This window comes from Aotus nancymaae, unplaced genomic scaffold (genome assembly GCF_030222135.1).
Source record: "Aotus nancymaae isolate 86718 unplaced genomic scaffold, 86718_ANA_hifiasm-v0.15.2.pri h1tg000049l, whole genome shotgun sequence".
In the NCBI taxonomy this organism is placed as follows: Eukaryota; Metazoa; Chordata; class Mammalia; order Primates; family Aotidae; genus Aotus; species Aotus nancymaae.
The window spans coordinates 2,257,099-2,277,404 of NW_026988463.1; the positions used below are offsets into that span (position 1 = coordinate 2,257,099).

Consider the following 20,306-nt stretch of genomic DNA (forward strand, 5'->3'; position numbering starts at 1 on the left):
AGTCTATGAAGACTGATTGGGAAAGGGGAATTTTTAGGTTGTTTGTAGCACATTAATAATCCACGCCCCCACCCACCCTATAACTGCATTCAATTGTCTGGGGTTTTCTTTTCTTTCCTGTATGCTCATTACAGAGACTGGGCTATATAAATCTCTAGCCATACTCACATTACACTACCATTTACTTGGCATTTCTGTGTCAGGTATTGTAATAAGCACTTAAACGTGCATTTTCTCATTTGACCCGCAAAAGAAAAGAATACATCAACAAAAAACCTTTGAGTTTACTAATATTATTACTATTATTATAATTTCAATTTTAGGGATACAAAACTGAATTCAGAAAGGTAAAATGACACATCTACATTAATTGGTGGGTCAACATCTGAAGCTAGGCCTCTGTGACTCCACTGAACAAATGATTTAGCACGAGCCTCCTCCAGGTGACCCCCACCCTCCTGGGACCCGACCCCCAGGTGACCTCACTCTTCCTGGGACCCTCCCCTCAGGTGACCCACACCCTCCCCCCGGTGACCCCGACCCTTCCGGGACCCTCCCCTTAGGTGACCCCCACCCTCCCAGGACCCTCCCCCCAGGTGACCCCGACCCTCCCCAGAACCCTCGCCTCAGGTGACTCCGACCCTCCCTCCAGGTGACCCTGACAAGGTCCGATCCCCTCCAGCCTGAGGAGACTCCTACCCGGCTGAGGACCCGCGAGGCCTCCCTCGCTCCTTAACTGAGGGCGACTCAGCTCATCCTGGGACATCCTGCCTTCTCCTGTAAACTCGACGCCGGTCCCGACGGCTGAGTTCCAGAAGGTTCCTCGCTACTGCTTCGCCTTCTGTCACGCCCAGCGCCTGGCCAGAGACGAAGAAGCGCTTCCCTCGGTGCCACGAGTGACGAGAGCCCAAGGTAAGACAGTGAGTAAGGGGAAATGGAAAAACCGCCAAAGTCGAATTTCCCGGTGAGGACTTTTCACTGTTCGGAAACGCACGTGCGCAGAGTCATTCCTGTGAGAAGCCGCCGCCCCCGCCCGCTCGGCTACCGCCACAGCGCGCCCCCTGCCGGACATAGGCGCTGGTGCAGGGCAGTGCGCAGGCGTGGGCTGCCAAGTGGCGAGGTGCGAGCCGCGTACCCGCAAGGTGGCCGACTACGCACGCGCAAGGCAGCGCGCCCTCTGCCGGGCACGGACGGCATGCACAAGGCACTGCGCAGGCGCGGGGTTGGGCTGGCCGGAGCGGCGAGGCGGCCGGGGGTGGACCGAGCACCTGCAGGGGCGACCGACTGCGCACGCGCGAGCCGCCGCACCCCCCCCCCCCCGCGGGAGCCGTAGCGGCGGGTGCGTCTGCCAGTCGTGGGTCGCAGGCGCCCCCTCCCCTCCACGGCGGCCACGCAGCTGTCAGTGCCGCCGCCCCTGCGAGGCTGGAGCGGAGCCCGGGTAGCCAAGGGAGGGGACCCCGCGAGACGGCCGCGCACCGGCCCCCGGCGCCCAGGCTCGGTGAGTGCCGCCGGGACCCGCCGCTCGCGCGCTCGTTCCCGGGGCTTGCGGTCCCCACATGGGTCCGCTCTTCCCACCACAGCCGGCCGGCTCCGGCCTCGGGCCGCTCCCAGCTCCCGCCTGGCCTGCGGACCCCTCCCGCGGCCCCGCAATCCTGCCGGCCGCGCCCGCCCCTCCCTACGGGGCCTCGGCTCGCGGCGTTCCCGGCAGGTGCCGCTCCCGCAGCGCCGGCTCCCACTGGAGTCCTGGGCGTGTCCCGCACTGCGGGCAGTGCCTGAGCCGGCGCCGCTTGGAAGCTCAGCGCTGCCCGGACTCGGCACGGGCCGCGCCCTCTGCGCGCCCAGGAGGTGGATGTGTGGCGCCGGACAGCCCCGGGCCTGAGGGCCGCAGGCGGACACCGCGCACCTGCGGAGATGGCGCCGCTTCTCGGCCGCGGGGACGCCTGGCGCGCGGTGGCAAAGCCCCCCGGGGGGGGTTTCGCCTGCTCCTACCTCCTTGTTGCCAGGAGTCACCGAATCCGAATCCAGGGCCCACTGTCCGCGGCGGGTGTTTGCTGCGCTCTCCCCTGTGTGGGGGCGGGAAAGGGGAGCCGCTGGTGCCGGCGGAGGGGCCTGAGGCGGCAGCCGGAGCCGCGTTCTCGGCGCCCACCGTCAGGACGCGTGTGTGCATCGTGTCCCATGTGTCTTAGCTCTGTCCCAAGCCGGCTCCGCGCTCCAGTAGGACCGGGACAGCCTCGCTGTCAAGAGCGTGGGGCAGGCGCTTGGTGTCTGTGGTGTCTGTCTGTCGCGCGGAGGAAGCCATCTCCTTAGGAGGTAATTGCCGCTTGTTCGCCTGGTTGCTTTCCGGACTGTGCACTCAGGGAAGGCATGGATTGGATCTTGTTGGGGTTTGTGTTCCTGGCACTGCGGAAAGCCCCGGTGAGTGAGCAGCTGAGACCCCGAGACAGCATGGAGCCCAGGCAGGGTGCACTTGGGAGAGGTGCGCTCTTCTTCCGGGCACCCCTGTCATTTGTATTCAGGTAGTCTAGGTGCTGCCTTTGGTAAACTTGAAAAGACTAAGGCTGTTTTAGAAAGTTCGTCTCATGGGAAATGTAAGAGAAAGGGAAAATAGATAAAAACGGATGTCATGGGAATCTCCCCGCACTTTTATTTTTAACTTCTTAGAGAATCTTTATTTTAAATTGAACCTTTGCTAACTCTTTCTGACAAACAGGACAACGTCTTTTCCTTCCTAAGGTGACCTACCACCATTCTGACCAGACAGCCTTTTGGAACAGGAGAGGGTAGTGCAAGTTGTTTCTAAAAAGATGTTAGCCTTTGATCTGCATGAGCTAGGCAGTCTCATTGGAACCCATTTTGACTTAGTCTCAACTGGGAAGGCCTAGGTAAGATTCCTGGTTTGCCATTTATTCCCCAGCCCTGCTTCCGGAGGCTGTGAGGTCTGTTGAGGGAAAGCATTCTGGAACTCTGGAAACGGCCCTGATGGGGAAGGCCCTGTGCACAGTTGAAAGATGAATTGGAGGCCAGGCACGGTGGCTCACTCCTGTAAGCACTTTGGAAGGCGGAGGCTGGCGGATCATTTGAGGTCAGGAGTTGGAGACCAGCCTGGCCAACATGACAAAACCCCGTCTCTATCAAAAAAATAAAAAATTAGCCAGGACGGGCACGGTGGCTCACACCTGTAATCCCAGCACTTTGGAAGGCGGAGGCTGGCGGATCATTTGAGGTCAGGAGTTGGAGACCAGCCTGGCCAACATGACAAAACCCCGTCTCTATCAAAAAAATAAAAAATTAGCCAGGACGGGCACGGTGGCTCACACCTGTAATCCCAGCACTTTGGGAGGCCAAGGCAGGTGGAACACTTGAGGTTGGGAGTTTAAGACCAGTCTGACCAACATGGTGAAACTGTCTCTATTAAAAATACAAAAAAATTAGCCGGGCATGGTGGCACACGCCTGTAATCCCAGCTACTCAGGAGGCTGAGGCAGGAGAATCACTTGAACCCGGGAGGAGGAGGTTACTGTGAGCTGAGATGGCACCACTGCCCTCTAACCTGGGCGACAGAGCAAGACTCCATCTCAAAAAAAAAGATGACTTGGACATGGTCCCTGCTCTTGAGGGATATTAGGGGTAGAGCTAAAGAGTTGCTTTTTTCACAAGCAACTGTGATATAACAAAATGAGTACCATATGGACACGTCCAGAAAAGATGCAACAGGTGACCAGAGGTGGAGGAGGGGTGGCTTCAACAAGAGCAGAAGGTGTTCACCCAGGCTTCCTGTTAGAATCACGGAAGCCAGCCGGGACCCAGAACAGACCAGAATCTCCAGGGATGGGCCTCAGGCATCAGTTTCTGTCTTAAAGTGCCCCAGAAAATTCCACTGTGCAGATAGACCAAGCAAAGAGTCCCTGAAACAGGCTTCACAGAGGGCATGGCACTAGAAGTGGGCTGGGAAGTGATGGGGAAGTTTCGGCAGGTAGAGAAAGGTATGTCGGGTGATAATCTAGGCAGACAAAACACTGCAGGCCTACATCTTGTGGGGAAGAGTGAGGCATGTCAGACCCTGTCCTGGGAGAGTTTTGCAGACCCCATTCCCCTGAATGACTCGTAGTGTTTGTGGTGTTGGAGAGGTTTGGAGTCGACAGGCAGACAGGTGCCTTTGGGGGAGCCGTGTAATGAGGTCCTTGCTACCTTGCCTGTTATACAACATCCATGGTTACCCCTCTCTGGGGACTTTTCATTGCCTCATTACCTCGTTTCCTGCACCTAGGGAGGCAGAACAGCTAGCTGGTCAGAGAATGGGGCTGAAGCCACAGCAAGGGTTAGGAAAGCAGGCAGCAGCACAGATTTTGTGGAAGTCTCTCCTGATAGCTCCCTTTGGAACCACATCTCTGGCTTAAAAATACACCCTACGAGCCTCTGCCAGAGCTTCAGTGTAAACGCAGAGCCTGTGATCCCAGGGAGGCAGCCGCCTCCAACTCCAGGCAGAGCCTGTGGTGCTGAGCATGAGTGCTGGCAAGCTAGGTCTCCCCCAGGGTCTGTGATGCCAGCACCACAGCCTCAAACCCAGCATTCCCAGCTCTCAGCCAATGGCTGTGGCTTGTGCAGTTGTTCCTACATCATCCCCACGAGGGCCACTGAGTTTATAGGTTGGCTTGGCCAGTGCAGTGATTCACATCTGTAATCTCAACACTTTGGGGGGGCCAAGGCGGGAGAATCGCTTGAGGCCACAAGTTCAAGACTAGCCTGGGCAACATGGCAAGATCCCATCTCTACAAAAAATTAAAACATTAGCCAGGCATGGTGGTGCACACCCATAGTCCCAGCTATTTGGGAGACTGAGGTGGGAGGATCACTTGAGCCAGGAGATGGAGGCTATGAGGCTATAGTGAGCCATGATTACACCACTGTACTCCAGCCTAGGAAACAGAGTGAGACCCTGCCTCAAAAAAAAAAAAAAAAAAAACCCTCAGACATTTTTCATGTGTGAAAGAATGAATGTGAACGTGCATATGTATTATGTATTATAAATTATAATTTCTGTCCTGATATATTATGGACATGGAAATATACACAAATATAGATGTTTTAAAGGGACAAAGGCCAAGCATGGTGGCTGACACGTGCAATCCCAGCATTTGGGAGGCTGAGATGGGAGGATTCCTTAAGACCAAGAGTTTGAGACCAGTCTGGAAAACATAGTGAGACCCTATCTCTACTAAAAATCCAAAAAAATTAGGCAGTTATGGTGGCGCACACCTGAAGTCCCAGCTACTTTGGAGGCTGAGGAGGGAGGATCCTTTGAGCTTGGGAGTTCAAGAGTATAGTGAGCTGTGATCATACCGCTGCACTCCAGCCTGGGAAACAGAGCAAGACCTTGTCTCTAAAAGAGAGAGGGGGAAAAAAGGATGAGAGGTGAAGTAAACATGATTAAATTTTTCCAGTGTATGAGTGCTACAAAAACTATTGTGTAAACATGCTTTTTAAAGATGAAAGACATGTGTCCACATCCCATTTATAAACTCTTGTTGAATCCTAAGTCCGAGCATTTAAGATTGATGCTAAATTCTGTTTATTGGTCAGGCGAGGTGCCTCACACCTGTAATCCTAGCTCTTTGGGAGGCTGAGGCAGGTGGATCACTTGAGGTCAGGAGTTCGAGATCAGCCTGGCTAGTATGGTAAAACTCCATCTCTACTAAAAATAAAAAATGAAAAAGGAGCTGAGCGTGGTGGTGGGTGCCTGTAATTCCAGCTACTTGGGAGGCTGAGGCAGGAGAATCACTTGAACCCAGGAGGCAGAGGTTGCAGTGAGCCAAAATTGTACCATTGCGCTCCAGCCTGGGCAACAAGAGCAAAACTCTGTGTCCAAAAAAAAAAAAAAGTTCCGTTTATTTCAGTCCCTGGTTATTAATGGCATTTACATATAAACACAATACAGAGAAAGGCACAAACCCTGTGGTTACCAGGTAGGGTATTTGTTTTTTAGTTTTATTCACATATCGTCTGAGGGCCCTTGATGAATTTGGGCTGGGATGTGTTCAGGGGCTGTCAGGGCAGGCGGCGATTCTGGTGTTGAAGATGTTTTGGTGTGCCGGTTTAGTGTTCATGTAGATGGTACGCTTGTAGCATCATTGGCAATGCAGTCATGTAATTGTGGAAACAAATTCAAACATCTGTTTTCATAAATGCTCTATTCTTGGTACAGATTAGTTTTGAAAAGCTGTAACTCTAGTGTACTGTCACCTTTTCTTTGAAGGAACAGATTGCATTGTGTCTATTTAAAAGAAAAAGGCTAGATGACACACTGCTGCAGTCATTTGTCACTAAAAACAAAAAAGGTCTCCAGATTTGGAACTTTTCACAAAAGAATATCTGTACCTTCTCCTTAAATTCTCTGACTCTTTGAAGTACTGAGTCATGGAATGACCTGTAAACCTCCAAATCACACAAAAGATTTTTTTTATGAGGCAAAGTCTCGCTCTGTTGCCCAGGCTGGAGTGCAGTGTCGCTATCTCGGCTCACTACAACCTCCACCTCAACCTCCCACGTAGCTGGGATTATAGGCGCCTGCCACTACACCTGGCTATTTTTTGTATTTTTAGTAGAGACAGGGTTTCACCATGTTAGGCTGGTCTTGAATTCCTGGTCTCAGGTGATCCGCCCGCCTCAGCCTCCCAAAGTGCTGGGATTACAGGTGTGAGCCACTGCACCTGGCCCACACAAAAGATATTTATGATCATTTCCCAAATCACTGCAAAGTATTGTAAAGCTTTGGCTATTTAAGGGTCTTGGGTTTGTTTTTGTTTGTTTGTTTGTTTGAACTGACCACAACAGGAATGCCCTGAAACTCATAAACCCCAACACGCTTAAGGTGCTTAAAGTAGACTTGTGGTGAGGGCCCACTTGCGCCCCTCACATCACAGGGCACCACCTCCTAAGTCAGGATGTCACGACTGCTGACATCCAAGCCAGCGTGAACACCAGAGTCTGTCTATTAAATATCAGTGAAGCTGGCAGGGTGCAGTGACTCATGCCAGTAGTCCTAGCACTTTGGAAGGCAGAGGTAGGAGGATCATTTGAGCCCAGGAGTTTGAGACCAGCCTGGGCAACATAGTGAGACCTGTCTCTACAAAAAAAGCCAGGTGCGGTAGTGCATGCCTGTAGACCCAGCTACTTAGGAGGCTGAGGCAGGAGGATCATTTGAGCCCAGGAGTTTGAGAACAGCCTGGGCGATATATAGTGAGACCCGTCTCTATAAAAAATGCCAGGAGCAGTGGTGCATGCCTGTAGTCCCAGCTACTTAGGAGGCTGAGGCAGGATGATCACACCACTGCATTCCAGCCTGGATGACAGAGTGACTGAGACCACATCCCTATAGGAAAAAAAAAATCAGTGAAGCCATTTTTTTCACGTTTTTAAAGAAAAATACTTAGAAGTAGAATTTCTCATCACTTCTTCACTGCTGCAGGTTTTCTAGCCCACCCTACTTGGAGACCACTGGGAAGGGGTGAGGACCATTCTCTCTCTCTCTCTCTCTCTCTCTCTCTCTCTCTTTCTCTCTCTCTCATACACATATATACATATTTTTATTTATTTATTTATTTATTTGGATGGAGTCTTGCTCTCACCAGGCTGGAGTGCAGTGGCATGATCTCAGCTCACTGCAGCCTCTACCTCCCAGGTTCAAATGATTGTCCTGCCTCAGCCTCCCGAGTAGCTGGGACTACAGGCACACCACCATGGCTGGCTAATTTTTGTATTTTTAGTAGAGACAGGGTTTCACCATGTTGGCCAGGATGGTGTCTCTCTCTTGACCTTGTGATCCACCCACCTCAGCTTCCCAAAGTGCTGGGATTACAGGCGTGAGCCACCGTGCCTGGCCAGGACCATACTCTATAAATGTGCCTGCTATTTTTTTATATTAATAATACTTAGGGCCGGTTGTGGTCACTTACGCCTGTAATCCCAGCACTTTGGAAGGTCAAAGCAGGCAGATCACTTGAGGTCAGGAGTTCGAGACCAGCCTGTCCAACATGGTAAAACCGTGTATCTTCTAAAACTACAAAAATTAGCCAGGCCCGCGGTGGCAGGTGCCTATAATCCCAGCTACTTGGGAGGCTGTGGCAGGAGAATCTCTAGAACTTGGGAGGCAGAGGTTGCAGTGAGCCGAGATTACGCCATTGCACTCTAGCCTGGGCAACAAGAATGAAACTCCATCTCAAAAAGAAAAAAGAAAAGAAAAAGAAAAAATAATATTTAGGTTGGGCATGGTGGCTCATGCCTGTGATCCTTTGGGAGGCCAAGGCAGGTGGATCACTTGAAGTTAGGAGTTTAAGACGAGCCTGGCCAACATGGCGAGACCCTATCTCTACTAAAAATACAAAAAGTTAGCTGGGTGTGGTTGTGGGTGCCTCTAATCCCAGCTACTCAGGAGCTGAAGCAGGAGAATTACTTGAACCTGGGAGGCGGAGGTTGCATTGAGCCAAGATCACACCTCTGATCTCCAAAAGTCAGGGATGGAGTGAGACTTCATCTCAAAAAAAAAAAAAAAAAAAAAAACCATTTACTGGTGTTTGGGCATTTCATCCACAGGATGTACTGAATTAGACGTTTTCAGATATTTACTGTACACCCCCCAAAAAGAAGATCATGTCCTGGATAAACGACTAAACAAAACCAGTCACCCTCACCCAGCCTCACTGCCCATTGGCACACACCCCGAGCTCCCTTCTTGGTGCAGCATCCAGCACCTTGGTGATGTTGGCCTGGGGTCTGCTGCCTTTTCTGACTCATGCTCTGCACTGCCACTCAGGATGACTCACTGCTCCCCATACACAGTCTGTCTCCAGGAGCCTGTAATGTCCTTCCTGTCCCAACTAATGAGTAATTCAAGACCAGCCTCCCATATCACCTCCTCCCATCACCCTCCCAGGCCATCTCCCCGTCTTGCTTGCTTGCTGTCTCACACACACAATTCCTGTCTTCTCCTGAATCTTGCCATACTTTATTTAGCATCCGTCATAGCAGTTACAGTACATATAAGTGTTCGAGGACTGTGAACTCATTGGATTAAGAACATTATCATTGGCTGGGCACTGTGGCTCACGCCTGTAATCTCAGCAGTTTGGGAGGCCAAGGCAGGTGGATCACAAGGTCAGGAGTTCGAGACCAGCCTGGCCAGCATGGTGAAACCCCGTTTCTACTTAAAATACAAGAAATTAGCCAGGGTTGGTGGTGCACGCCTATAGTCACAGATACTCAGGATGCTGAGGCAGGAGAATTGCTTGAACCCGGGAGGCGGAGGTTGCAGTGAGCCAAGATTACACCACAGCACTTCAGCCTGGGTAACAGAGTGAAAATCCGTCTGAAAGAAAAAAAATTATCATTTTCATTTCCAAATCATTAGTACCTCGTACAAGTGCGCATCAGAGGGCAAAAACTTGGCAAATGTTTGTTGAATGCATACATGGTTTTTTGTCTTGTATACCCTAAAAGGCCACGGATTCTACCAGCCTGCATTAATTCTCTGTCCTCCGTGCCTCAGTGCGCGTACAGCAGACCTTTGATACTGGCTGGCTGTTGCGGACTCCTGATGTTGATACTGGGATGTTGGATCCTACCCCTGAAGAAAAAGCACCAAATGTGACCGGCACCACCCACAAGGGTGGCGCTGTGCTTCACAAGGGTGAAGCAAGCAGAGCAGTGGTTGGTGGCTCTCTCTGCACAGCTTGGGGCAGTCCATCTGTGGCTTCATCAAGGCCCCCTTCTTCCCACAAGTGCATTTCTCCACGCCTATGTGGATAGACTTCAGGAACACATGGCATAATGGGTCTTGTGCCCCTCACCCAGGCCTGTCCCTTCTGTTCATGGTTCTCAAGACCTGCCACCCCAGCCGGGCGCAGTGGCTCACGCCTGTAATCCCAGCACTCTGGGAGGCTGAGGAAGGCGGATCACAAGGTCAGGAGTTCAAGACCAGCCTGACCAACATGGTGAAACCCCATCTCTACTAAAAGTACAAAAATTAGCCAGGCATGGTGGTAGGCACCTGTAATTCCAGCTACTCAGGAGGCTGAGGCAGGACAACTGCTTGAACCCAAGAGGTGGAGGTTGCAGTAAGCCGAGATAGCACCATTACACTCCAGCCTGGGTGACAGAGTGAGACTCCATCTCAAAAAAAAAAAAAGACCTGCCACTCCCATGGACCTCTGCTCATATATGCAGATATAAAAACTTCTTTTGAAAGAGCACATAAGTACCAGGCCCAGTGGCTCATACCTATAGTCTCAGCACTTTGGGAGGCCAAGATGGGAAGATTGCTTCAGGCTGGGAGTTCAAGACCGGCCTGGGCAATATAGCAAGACTCCATCTCTGCAGAAAAATAAAATAAGTAGCCAGGTGTGATAACATGCACGTGTGATCCCAGCTACTCATGGGATTGAGGCAGGAGGATCGCTTGAGCCCAGGAGGACCAGGCTGCAGTGAGTCCTGTTTACACCACTGCATTCCAACCTGGGTGACAAAGCAAGACCCTGACTCAGATAAAAAAGGGCACATAGGAATTGGGTGGCAAATTCAAACCACAAATGAAGAACTGGAGGAGTTTGGGATTTCTCCAATTTGCTGAGCATTGGCTGCCTGAAGAGCCATAGTGCTCCTGAACCGCCACAGCTGATGGCTCTTGAGCTGATGACAGTTACCGGAAAGAACATTTGTAGAAGAGTTTGTGCTGTCAAGAGAGTTCTCAGAAATGAGCAGCCTGCAGTATGCACTCACTATGCACCAAGTCAGTTGCTCACCTAAAAAACAAACATTGAGATCCTTGATGATGTGTATGATGTTTAATATTTTAACAGTAAGCAAACCTTTTATATAGGGGAGGAAAAGTTTGCCTTCCCCTTTCTGGCTGTGTTCCCAGGAGTAGTGAAGTGAGGCCTCTTCAGAGGGAAGTTCTTGAAGCTCTGCTCTTGTCCTCTTGCTAGGCAGAAGTAGTGGCAGCTTTAGGAGTGGCTGGAGTCCTGAGTGTTTAAGTTAGAGTAGCTGATGGCGGCCCAGCCAGGGCCCGTCCTGGGCCTCAGTCATCAGCACTTCTGGGACTCTGCCGCCTCGGCGTCAAGTGCAGAAGGAACTTTAACTTCCTTCTCTTGTGTACATTTGCTTTCGTAACCAAAAAACTTTCCAGATTTTGTAATTCTGGGATTTCTTTCTTTAAATTCCTTTTGCTCAAACAGAACATATGCAAGCATAGTGTTCAGTGAGACTTTAGGTAAAGCTTTGCACATACCAAGCAACAAGCTGGGTGCTGGGGGGCACAGAGATAAAGTAAACCTCAACAGGGTGCAGTGGCTCACACCTGTAATCCTAGCACTTTGTGGGAGGAACTGAGATTATAGGTGTGAGCCACTTTGAGGTCAGGTGACCTCAGTTGAAGTCAGGAGTTCAAGACCAGCCTGGTCAACGTAGTGAAACCCCATCTCTACTAAAAATACAAAATTAGCCAGTGTAGTGGTGTGCGCATGTAACTACTTGGGAGGCTGAGGCAGGAGGATCGCTTGAACCCAGGAGGTGGAGGTTGTAGTGAGCGTAGATCGCACTATTGTACTCCAGCCTGGGCAACAGAGTGAGACTCTGTCTCAAAAAAAAAAAAGAAAAAAGAAAACCTCTATTAAGGCGGTGGGGCTTAAAGGTCTTTACCTTTTAATTTCCGATGTTCTAGGAGTGATATGCAAAGCTTGAATGAAGTTGGAAGTTGTTCTGTGTTTTTAGGACCCGCAGGATGTGGTAGCGTAGCAGTTAGAAGACAGACTTGGAAGTTAAAACAGGCTGAGTTTCAAATCCTCACTTTGCAGCTTCTTGCTATGTGATTTTGGGCCAAGCACTTCCTCCTCATTTCTTCATCTGCAGAAGGGTCATGCTGCCAGAAGCCAGGACAGGATGAGGAGGCTGTAGATGCAGAGTGCTTACAAGTAGAATAGCAGAGCTTCTGGCCGGGCGCAGTGACTCACGCCTCTAATCCCTGCACTTTGGGAGGCCAAGGCGAGTGGATCACTTGAGGTCAGGAGTTCAAGACCAGCCTGGCAAACATGGTGAAACCCCATTTCTACTAAAAATACAAAAATTAGCTGGATGTGGTGGCAGGTACTTATAATCCCAGCTAGTCAGGAGACTGAGGCAGGAGAATCACTTGAACCTAGGAGGCGGAGATTGCACTGAGCCGAGATGGTGCCACTGCACTCCAGCCTGAGCAATAAGAGTAAGACTCCATCTCAAAAAAAAAAGAAAAAAGAAAAAAGTAGAGCTTCTTATATTCTAATGTACCAAGAAAACAAAGAGCCTTCCAAGGTGTCTAGTTTTTTGTTATTGTTGTTTTGTTTTGTTTTTTTGAGGCAGAGTCTCACTCTGTCACCCAGACTGGAGTGCTGTGGCGCCATCTCGGCTCATTGCAACCTCCATCTCCTGGGTCCAAGTGATCCTCCTGCCTTAGCCCCCTGAGTAGCTGGGATTACAGGCACCCACCACCACACCTGGCTAATTTTTGTATTTTTAGTAGAGACGGGATTTTGCCATGTTGGCCAGGTTGGTCTTAAACTCCTAACCTCAGGAGATCCGCCCGCCTCAACCTCCCAAAGTGCTAGAATTATTCAAGCGTGAGCCATTGTACCTGGCCAGGTGTCTATGTTCTAAATCCATATCTCTTTGTTATCAAATCTGCTCAGTTTTAAGTAACATACTCAAAATCTATTTTGCTCTTTTATTTTCTGACTTGGTAAGAGATGTTCTATGATTGTTTTCCAAATTTTACTGAAATACCTTCCATCTGCCCAAAGGTGCCAGAGAGTCATGCCCGTGAGCCCTGGGCCTCTCCTGATGTCCTGCGAGGCCACCGTGTTTCCATACCTCAGGGTTGCCCTACCCTACTCCAGAGGCTCTCAGGCCCCACCCCGGAGCCCTCTGTGTGGAGCTGCCTTCTCCCTGCCAGTTTCCCGGTAGCCCTGCAGGAGATCTGCTGTGCCGAGCCTCTCCTGGGACCCAGGTCAGTTCCCTGCTGCTGCCCTGCAGCCTGTGTGGGACGGTGGGTGGTCTGTCTTTCTGACCTCTCCCAGCCCTGGGACTGGAGAGGTCAAGATAAAGCATGGGGATGTGTCCTTTCTTGGCCAGAATTCCAGAAAAGGAAGTCGTCTGTTCCTCTAACCAGAAGACCTCTTTGAACTGTGACCATTTTATATTCCTTTCTTGATAGAGGCAGAAAGTTCATCTTGGCCAACCTGACGCCCACCTGGAGTGCACTTCCTCAGGATGACGGCCCAGAATGGAAGCACTGGCCTCCTTTTTTTTGCCTAAACCTTTTATAAACCACGGGCCTTAATGTGTATCATTATGTCACGGGTGTTTTATAAATTGTCTGCAACTGACTTTGAGACAGTTTTTCTACCTTGTTAAGTTTAAAAGAATTGGGATAATTTATTAAGTTGCCACTTAATAGCACTTTATACTATTTTAGCTTTAATTTCTTCACTTTCTAACAATGTGATTCATTACAAGTTATATTTTAAATTCTTTTTTTTTTTTTTTCTTTGACAGAGTCTTGCTCTGTCACCCAGGCTGTAGTGCAGTGATATGATCTCTGCTCACGGCATCCTCCAACGCCCGGGTTCAAGTGATTCCCCTGCCTCAGCCTCCTGAATAGCTGGGACTATAGGCGTGAGCCACCACGTCTGGCTAATTTTTTTGTATTTTAGTAGAGACGGGGTTTCACCACGTTGGCCAGGATGGTCTCGATCTCCTGACCTCGTGATCCACCTGCCTAAGCCTCCCAAAGTGCTGGAATTACAGGCGTGAGCCACTGTGCCCAGCCATTAAATTAATTCTTAATTATCTGCAGTTGTGTTTTGTGTAAATATTTACTGACTACCCTTTAAAGCATAAATTTTGAATATTATTAGATATCAACAGCCACATCCTTAAAAAAATAAAAAGCAAGAGTTTTAATTTAAAAAGAGCTTTAATAGAAATGATTTTCAATGGACTGAAACCAAACCAAAAGTGAAATGGATCATTTAAAAAAAAAAAAGAAAGAAAAAGAAAAACCTTTCCCCACGTGCTGGAATCTCCTGGGGTCATTGTTGTAGAGCGTTAGCTCATGGTGATCTAGAAATAACTCGGTAACTGTTCACCTTTCTATCCCATGCCATCTTAACCTGACTGATGGATGCTGTTGGCTTTGGATCAGCCATGAGCGTGGAGCTGAGCAACTGACTTGAAATCTTCCACTGTGAGTCATGGAGGCTTTCTGCATGTGAAGGACGCTGAGCAGGAAGGGCTCCTCTCCGCCTGCAGTTCTAGTGAGTGGCCCAGCACCAGGGGCTCTCCAGGACTGCCCCTCCTCCATCACCTTCCCTGCCTCTCCAGGACAGGGCAGCCACGTCTGCACACCTCGGCCTCTGTGCCCTCAGCTTGTAGAGCACGTTTCTTCTGTTTCCTGGGTGTTGCAGCGTCTACCTGAACTAATTCAGACCACCTACTTCTCTAGCAGGTTAGCATCTCATGAACTCTTAAGTTCGTGAGATGAGCTTAACTCGGGGTTCAGTGTCTCTGTTCCTTTTTTTTTTTTTTTTAATTTTTTTATAGAGATAGGGTCTTGCTATGTTTTCCAGGTTGGTCTCAAACTCCTAGGCTTAAGGGATCCTCCTGCCTTGGCCTCCCAAAATGCTGGGATGACAAGTCTGAGTCAGCACACCCAACCTCTGTTTCTTATGTTTGAAATTTAGTGAGGCAGATGTTACCTAAATTGAGCAATACCTTTGGAGATCTAAGCTCACATTTCTGCTATCGCTTGTATTTGATCATCTTTTGACAGATTTTTTCCCCATTATATGTGTCAGATTTAAATACTATGTTTCTGTGTAATATAGGATAGATTATTTTTTGGATGAATTTTCCTTGGACAAGTGGTAAAGATGAAAATGGCAGCCGGGCATGGTGGCTCATGCCTATAATCCCAGCACTTTGGGAGGCTGTCAGGCAGATCACTTGAGGTCAGGAGCTCAAGACCAGCCTGGCCAACATGGTGAAACTCTGTCTCTACTAAAAATACAAAAATTAGTCGGGTGTGGTGGCATGTGCCTGTAATCCCAGTTACTGGGGAGGCTGAGGCAGGAGAATCACTTGAACCCAGGAGGTGGAGGTTGCAGTGAGCTGAGATCGCGCCACTGCACTCCAGCCTGGGCGACAGAATGAAACTCTATCTCAAAAAAAAAAAAAAAAAGAAAAGAAAAGAAAATGGCTAGTCTTTTGCTGCAGAGGCTCTGACACCAGTACCTGTAATAACAACAGGAAAAACTGGTCTTTAAAACCGAGGAGAGAGTGTAACTGATGGTCCCATCAGCATGTCTGCCTACTCCAGCCTGTTCCTGGGCAGCAAGGCCAGCAGGGGCCCCAATTCCAAGCCCCTCCTTTCCCCCTCCCACCACAGCTCTCTCCAAGCCTTAGAAATCACCCAGGACACTACACTGAGTTTTCTTTTATGGTTCTGTGTTGGTTGAGAACAAAGCCGGTCAGTCAGTAAGTGGAATTCTGTAAGCCTGAATATTTTGCTAATAAATAGCTAATTCTTATTAACCACAGAGAACATCCTAATAGCACTTATCAAATGGTAAATACAACTACAAGGATCAATCTGGAGGATTGCTTGAGGCCAGCAGTTCGAGACCAGCCTGGGCAATAGAGTGAGACCTGGTCTCTACTAAATATTAAAATAAAAACATCAGCCAGGTGTGGTGGCATGCACCTGTGGTTCCAGCTACTCAGGAGACTGAAGCAGGAGGATCACGAGCCCGGGTGTTTGAGGCTGCAGTCAGCCATGATCACACCACAGCACTACAGCCTGGGTGACAGAGCAGGACCCTTTCTCAAAAGAAACAAAAAAACAAAACAAAAACACCACAGAAGTCACAGTGCACATGAAAAGCATGTCATTGATCTTACATTCAGCAAGGAACAACTCAGGCTCCAAAAATACTATGCTCTTTGGTTTTGCGGGTGTTTTTGTTTGAGATGGTCTTACTCTATCTCCCAGGCTGGAGTGCAGTGGCGAAATCTCAGCTCAGTGCAACCTCCGCCTCCCGGGTTCAAGTAATTCTCCTGCCTCAGCCTCCCGCGTAGCTGAGATTACAGGCATGTGCCATCACGTCCAGCTAATTTTTGTATTTTTAGTAGAGATGGGGTTTCACCTTGTTGGCCAGAATGATCTTGAACTCCTGACCTCAAGTGATCCACCTGCCTCAGCCTCCCAAAGTGTTGGGATTATAGGCGTGAGTCACTGTGCCTGACCAGAAAGACTGTGCTCTTTGGATGTGCAGGGTAGAGGACTGAGGGTGGGCATGGCACAGGCCTTGTAGACTTCCCTCCAGGGGTGTTTGGAGTTAAAGTGGCACAAAAGAAGGTGAGAGACATGGAGGAAAAAGGGTCTGTGGCTTTTCCCCAAATCCCCACTATTTATGTTTCTATTGCGCACCCACACTCTCTGTCTTTGGTCTGTAACTAGCACTGGACATCCCTTCCAGCAAGACGATGGCTGTGCTCAGGCAGCTGGCACTCCTCCTCTGGAAGAACTACACCCTGCAGGTGCGTCCAGACCCCGGAGGGAGGTCAGCTTCATGCCCAGCCCAGGGGCTCCTGAATGCCCCTGCTTCTTGAGGGAAGGGCTGTCTGAATGCCTCTGCTTCTGCCTTGCAGCCCATCAGCGTACCCTGTTGTATCTCTTCCAGAAGCGGAAAGTCCTGGTGACGGTCCTGGAACTCTTCCTGCCACTGCTGTTTTCTGGGATCCTGATCTGGCTTCGCTTGAAGATACAGTCGGAAAATGTGCCCAATGCCACCATCTACCCGGGCCAGTCCATCCAGGAGCTGCCTCTGTTCTTCACCTTCCCTCCGCCAGGAGACACCTGGGAGCTTGCCTACATCCCTTCCCACAGTGACACTGCCAAGACTGTCACTGAGACTGTGCGCAGGGCACTTGGGATCAACATGCGAGGTGAGACGCGCCGGGGTTGTCAATGCCAGACCTGATGGTGTCTCCATGGGGCTGGGCAGGCAGGGGTGAAGCCCAGGGTGTGTAAAGCAGCTGGGTGAGAAACTCACCCTGTCCAGACTTGGCCTCTCCTTCCTCCTGCGTCACTAGTTCAACCTGTAAAAGCCACTGCTTTCCCTTAAACCTGTGCCTGCTTGTGAGTAAATAGCCGTCTTTCCTTTGGGTCCGATAGCACCATTGCAATCCCCACCAAAGGGACCCTGGTGACATTTTAACCCGTGGGGCAGAACAGGTTAGAAAATGCACCTGCCAGGCTGGGCATGGTGGCTCACGCCTGTAATCTCAGCACCTTGGGAGGCTGAGGCGGGTGGATCACAAGGTCAGGAATTCGAGACCAGCCTGGCCAACATAGTGAAACCCCATCTCTACTGAAAACAAAATTAGCTGGGCATGGTGATGCGCCTGTAATCCCACCTACTGGGGAGGCTGAGGCAGAAGAATCACTTGAACCCAGGAAGCAGGGGTTGTGGTGAGCCGAGATTGTGCCACCGCACTCCAGCCTGGGTGACACAGTGAGACTCCAATCTCAAAAAAAAGAGAGAGAAGAAAATGTACCTGCCTGTGGTCCTGCAGTGGCCTCAGGCTTCTTTTTGTTACCTCATTTTGTGAAAGACATCACTGGTCTCCAGGCCTCTGTGAACAGAGTCTGGTAAGATAGATAAGGAAAGTAGCAGATATTTGGGACTTAAACACAATCTCACAGAAAAACGGAAAAAAGAAAGTGAGGTTTTTGCTTGCTTGATGGCATTAAGACGAGGAAGCCATCAAGTCTCCTCTCGGTGGCTGAGCCACCTGGGGAATCCCTGGACTTCTCTGTGGCCATGCCTCATTGTACAATGGGACTGGGGCTGGCCGCCCACCTGTCCAGAGCTGTGAGGGCCCTGTGGAGCAGCAGGTGTGGCAACCTTAGCAGTACCAGGCCCTGGAACTGCATCTGATAGTCAGCAGGGTGGACAGGACTTTACAGGGATGCCTGGGTGGACTTCAGCCAAGGAGCCCTTTTGTGACAAGGGCAAGGAACAGTTTGAGTGTGTGATGCCAAGAATCTTTTCTGGGATTTTGGGTGGGCAGCTCTGAAAACAGTGATGAGAAGGCCTGAGGAGGGGAACTCCCGCTGCGTGTGTGCTCACCGTTCCTAAACCCTTGCTGCTGGGATGAAACCTGTCGTCCATTTCCCCTCCTCGTTTGGACATTTACCTCCCAGCTTTAATTCCTTATGGCAGACACTCAGAGGAAGTGCCTTGGTCCCTCACAGAATGACCACAGTTAAACACTTTCTGAATTGTAAAAGAGTGTCCGGATGATAGAGAAAGACTTTGAGACACTCTGAGTTAGTGTCCACTGCATTTCTAAAAACATACCATTCTGCTTTTGAGAGAGACGCCACTCTGGGCTGCGGAGCCCAGTGCAGGGTAGATTGTGGGTTTGCACCCCTCGGCCTTGCTGCCAGCCCTGCCTGGAGCCTCCAGTTCTGTTCTGAAGCCAGGCGGGAGAACCCACTGCCTGGGGTTCTGACCCTGCCGTTCTGCCCTCCTTAATGGCAGCCTGTCTCTCTGCCAAAGGTGAAAGCTGCCTTGAGTCTTAGGAAGGGTTTACAAAGCCCTAGAGCGTTTGCCGTCTTTCATCTGCCGGTGACCTGAACCACCCAGATTTCTCAAGCAGGAGGGCGGATTGGGCAATCGCAGCTCCCATGCTCTTTCTCTGCAGTGCACGGCTTTCCCTCCGAGAAGGACTTTGAGGACTACATTAGGTATGACAACCGCTCATCCAGCGTGCTGGCCGCCGTGGTGTTTGAGCACCCCTTCAACCACAGCAAGGAGCCCCTGCCACTGGCGGTGAGACTTGCGTCCGACCGAGCAGTCGTGGCTCGGTCCCCGAGCCTCCGCTCCCTCCCGTGTCACTAGTTCAACCTGTAAAAGCAAGTCCTTTCCCTTAAGCCTCCACCTGCTTTCGAGTAAATAGCAGTCTCTCCTTTGGGTCCAATAGCACTATCACAGTCCCCACCAAGGAGACCCTGGTGACATTTTAACACATGGGGCAGAACGGGGTAGAAAATGCACCTGCCTGCAGTCACCCCAGCCTCCTTTCTTTTCCCTCGTTTTATGAAAGACATCACTGGTCTCCAGGCGTCTGTGGACAGAGTCCAATAAGATAGATAAGGAAAGTAGCAGACATTTGGGACTTAAATACGATCTGGCAGAAAAAGGAAAGAAAGAAAGTGAGATTTTTGCTTGCCTGATGGCATTAAGACGAGGAAGCCATCAAGTCCATCTAGCCTTGCAGTTGGCGGCCCTCCAGGGATCCCGAACACTTGCTGGCACTTCACGTTGGATTAAGAGAGGAATGGCCAGGAAACACCCCCCAAAAGGTGCCCCTTTGGGACTCCCTGCTCCTGCTGGGACAGGGACCACTCAGTGTGACATTCCAGGGCCCCTTGGACATTCTCAGAGGCGGGGGAGTGGTAAGTTCTCGTCTATGACAGCCTAGGTGGTGACAGTCCCCCAGGCACTCTCCTACTCCACCCTGTTGTTTGCCCCTCTGTCTGGATCTCTCACAACAGCTGGATTTCTCTTTGTTTCCACAGGTGAAATATCACCTGCGGTTCAGTTACACACGGAGAAATTACTTGTGGACACAAACAGGCTCCTTTTTCCTGAAAGAGACGGAAGGCTGGCACACTACTTCCCTTTTTCCTCTTTTCCCAAACCCAGGACCAAGGGAACCTACATCCCCTGATGGTGGAGAACCTGGTGAGAAGCTCGCTTAGGGTTCGTGTTAGCAGCCTGGGCTACTGAGTAGTGACAGTTACATGGGGCAGCCCCACCTTGCAAAAGTATTCCTTTTTTTCTTTTCTTTTTTTTTTTGAGATGGATTCTTGCTTTGTCGCCCAGGCTAGAGTACAGTGGCATGATCTCGGCTCACTGCAACTTTTGCCTCTCGGGTTCAAGTGATTCTCCTGTCTCAGCCTTCTGAGTAGCTGGGATTACAGGCACCCGCCACTGTGCCTGGCTAATTTTTGTATTTTTAGTGGAGACGGAGTTTCACCATCTTGGCCAGGCTGGTCTTGAACTCCTGACTTTGTGATCCACCGCCTTGGCCTCCCAAACTGCTGGGATTACAGGCGTGAGCCACCGTGCCCAGCCCAAAGTATTTCTTGAAGAAATAGTTTTCAGGAACATTTACTCTTGTTTATAGAAGAAGTAAAACATCCAGCATAACTGGTT

General features: G+C 50.3%; 1 protein-coding gene across 5 annotated transcripts in view; it reads left to right on the forward strand.

Annotated features, from left to right (window-relative positions):
- The first annotated feature begins 1,452 nt into the window (after positions 1 to 1,452).
- ABCA3 (ATP binding cassette subfamily A member 3) overlaps positions 1,453 to 20,306 on the forward strand; it is a 60,577-nt gene continuing 41,723 nt past the window's right edge. Inside the window, exons 1-7 of one of the 5 annotated variants that reach the window (XM_064362334.1) lie at positions 1,453 to 1,498; positions 12,822 to 13,027; positions 14,225 to 14,527; positions 16,538 to 16,617; positions 16,761 to 17,025; positions 18,790 to 18,917; positions 19,667 to 19,832. In XM_064362334.1, coding sequence (XP_064218404.1) covers positions 16,564 to 16,617; positions 16,761 to 17,025; positions 18,790 to 18,917; positions 19,667 to 19,832 — 613 coding nt within the window. In that variant the 5' untranslated portion in view covers positions 1,453 to 1,498; positions 12,822 to 13,027; positions 14,225 to 14,527; positions 16,538 to 16,563. Of the gene's footprint in view, positions 1,499 to 12,692; positions 13,028 to 13,082; positions 14,528 to 16,537; positions 16,618 to 16,760; positions 17,026 to 18,789; positions 18,918 to 19,666; positions 19,833 to 20,306 lie in introns of those variants that run through there. The other 4 variants (XM_064362336.1, XM_012441763.3, XM_064362335.1 and 1 more) reach the window with 4 other exon arrangements.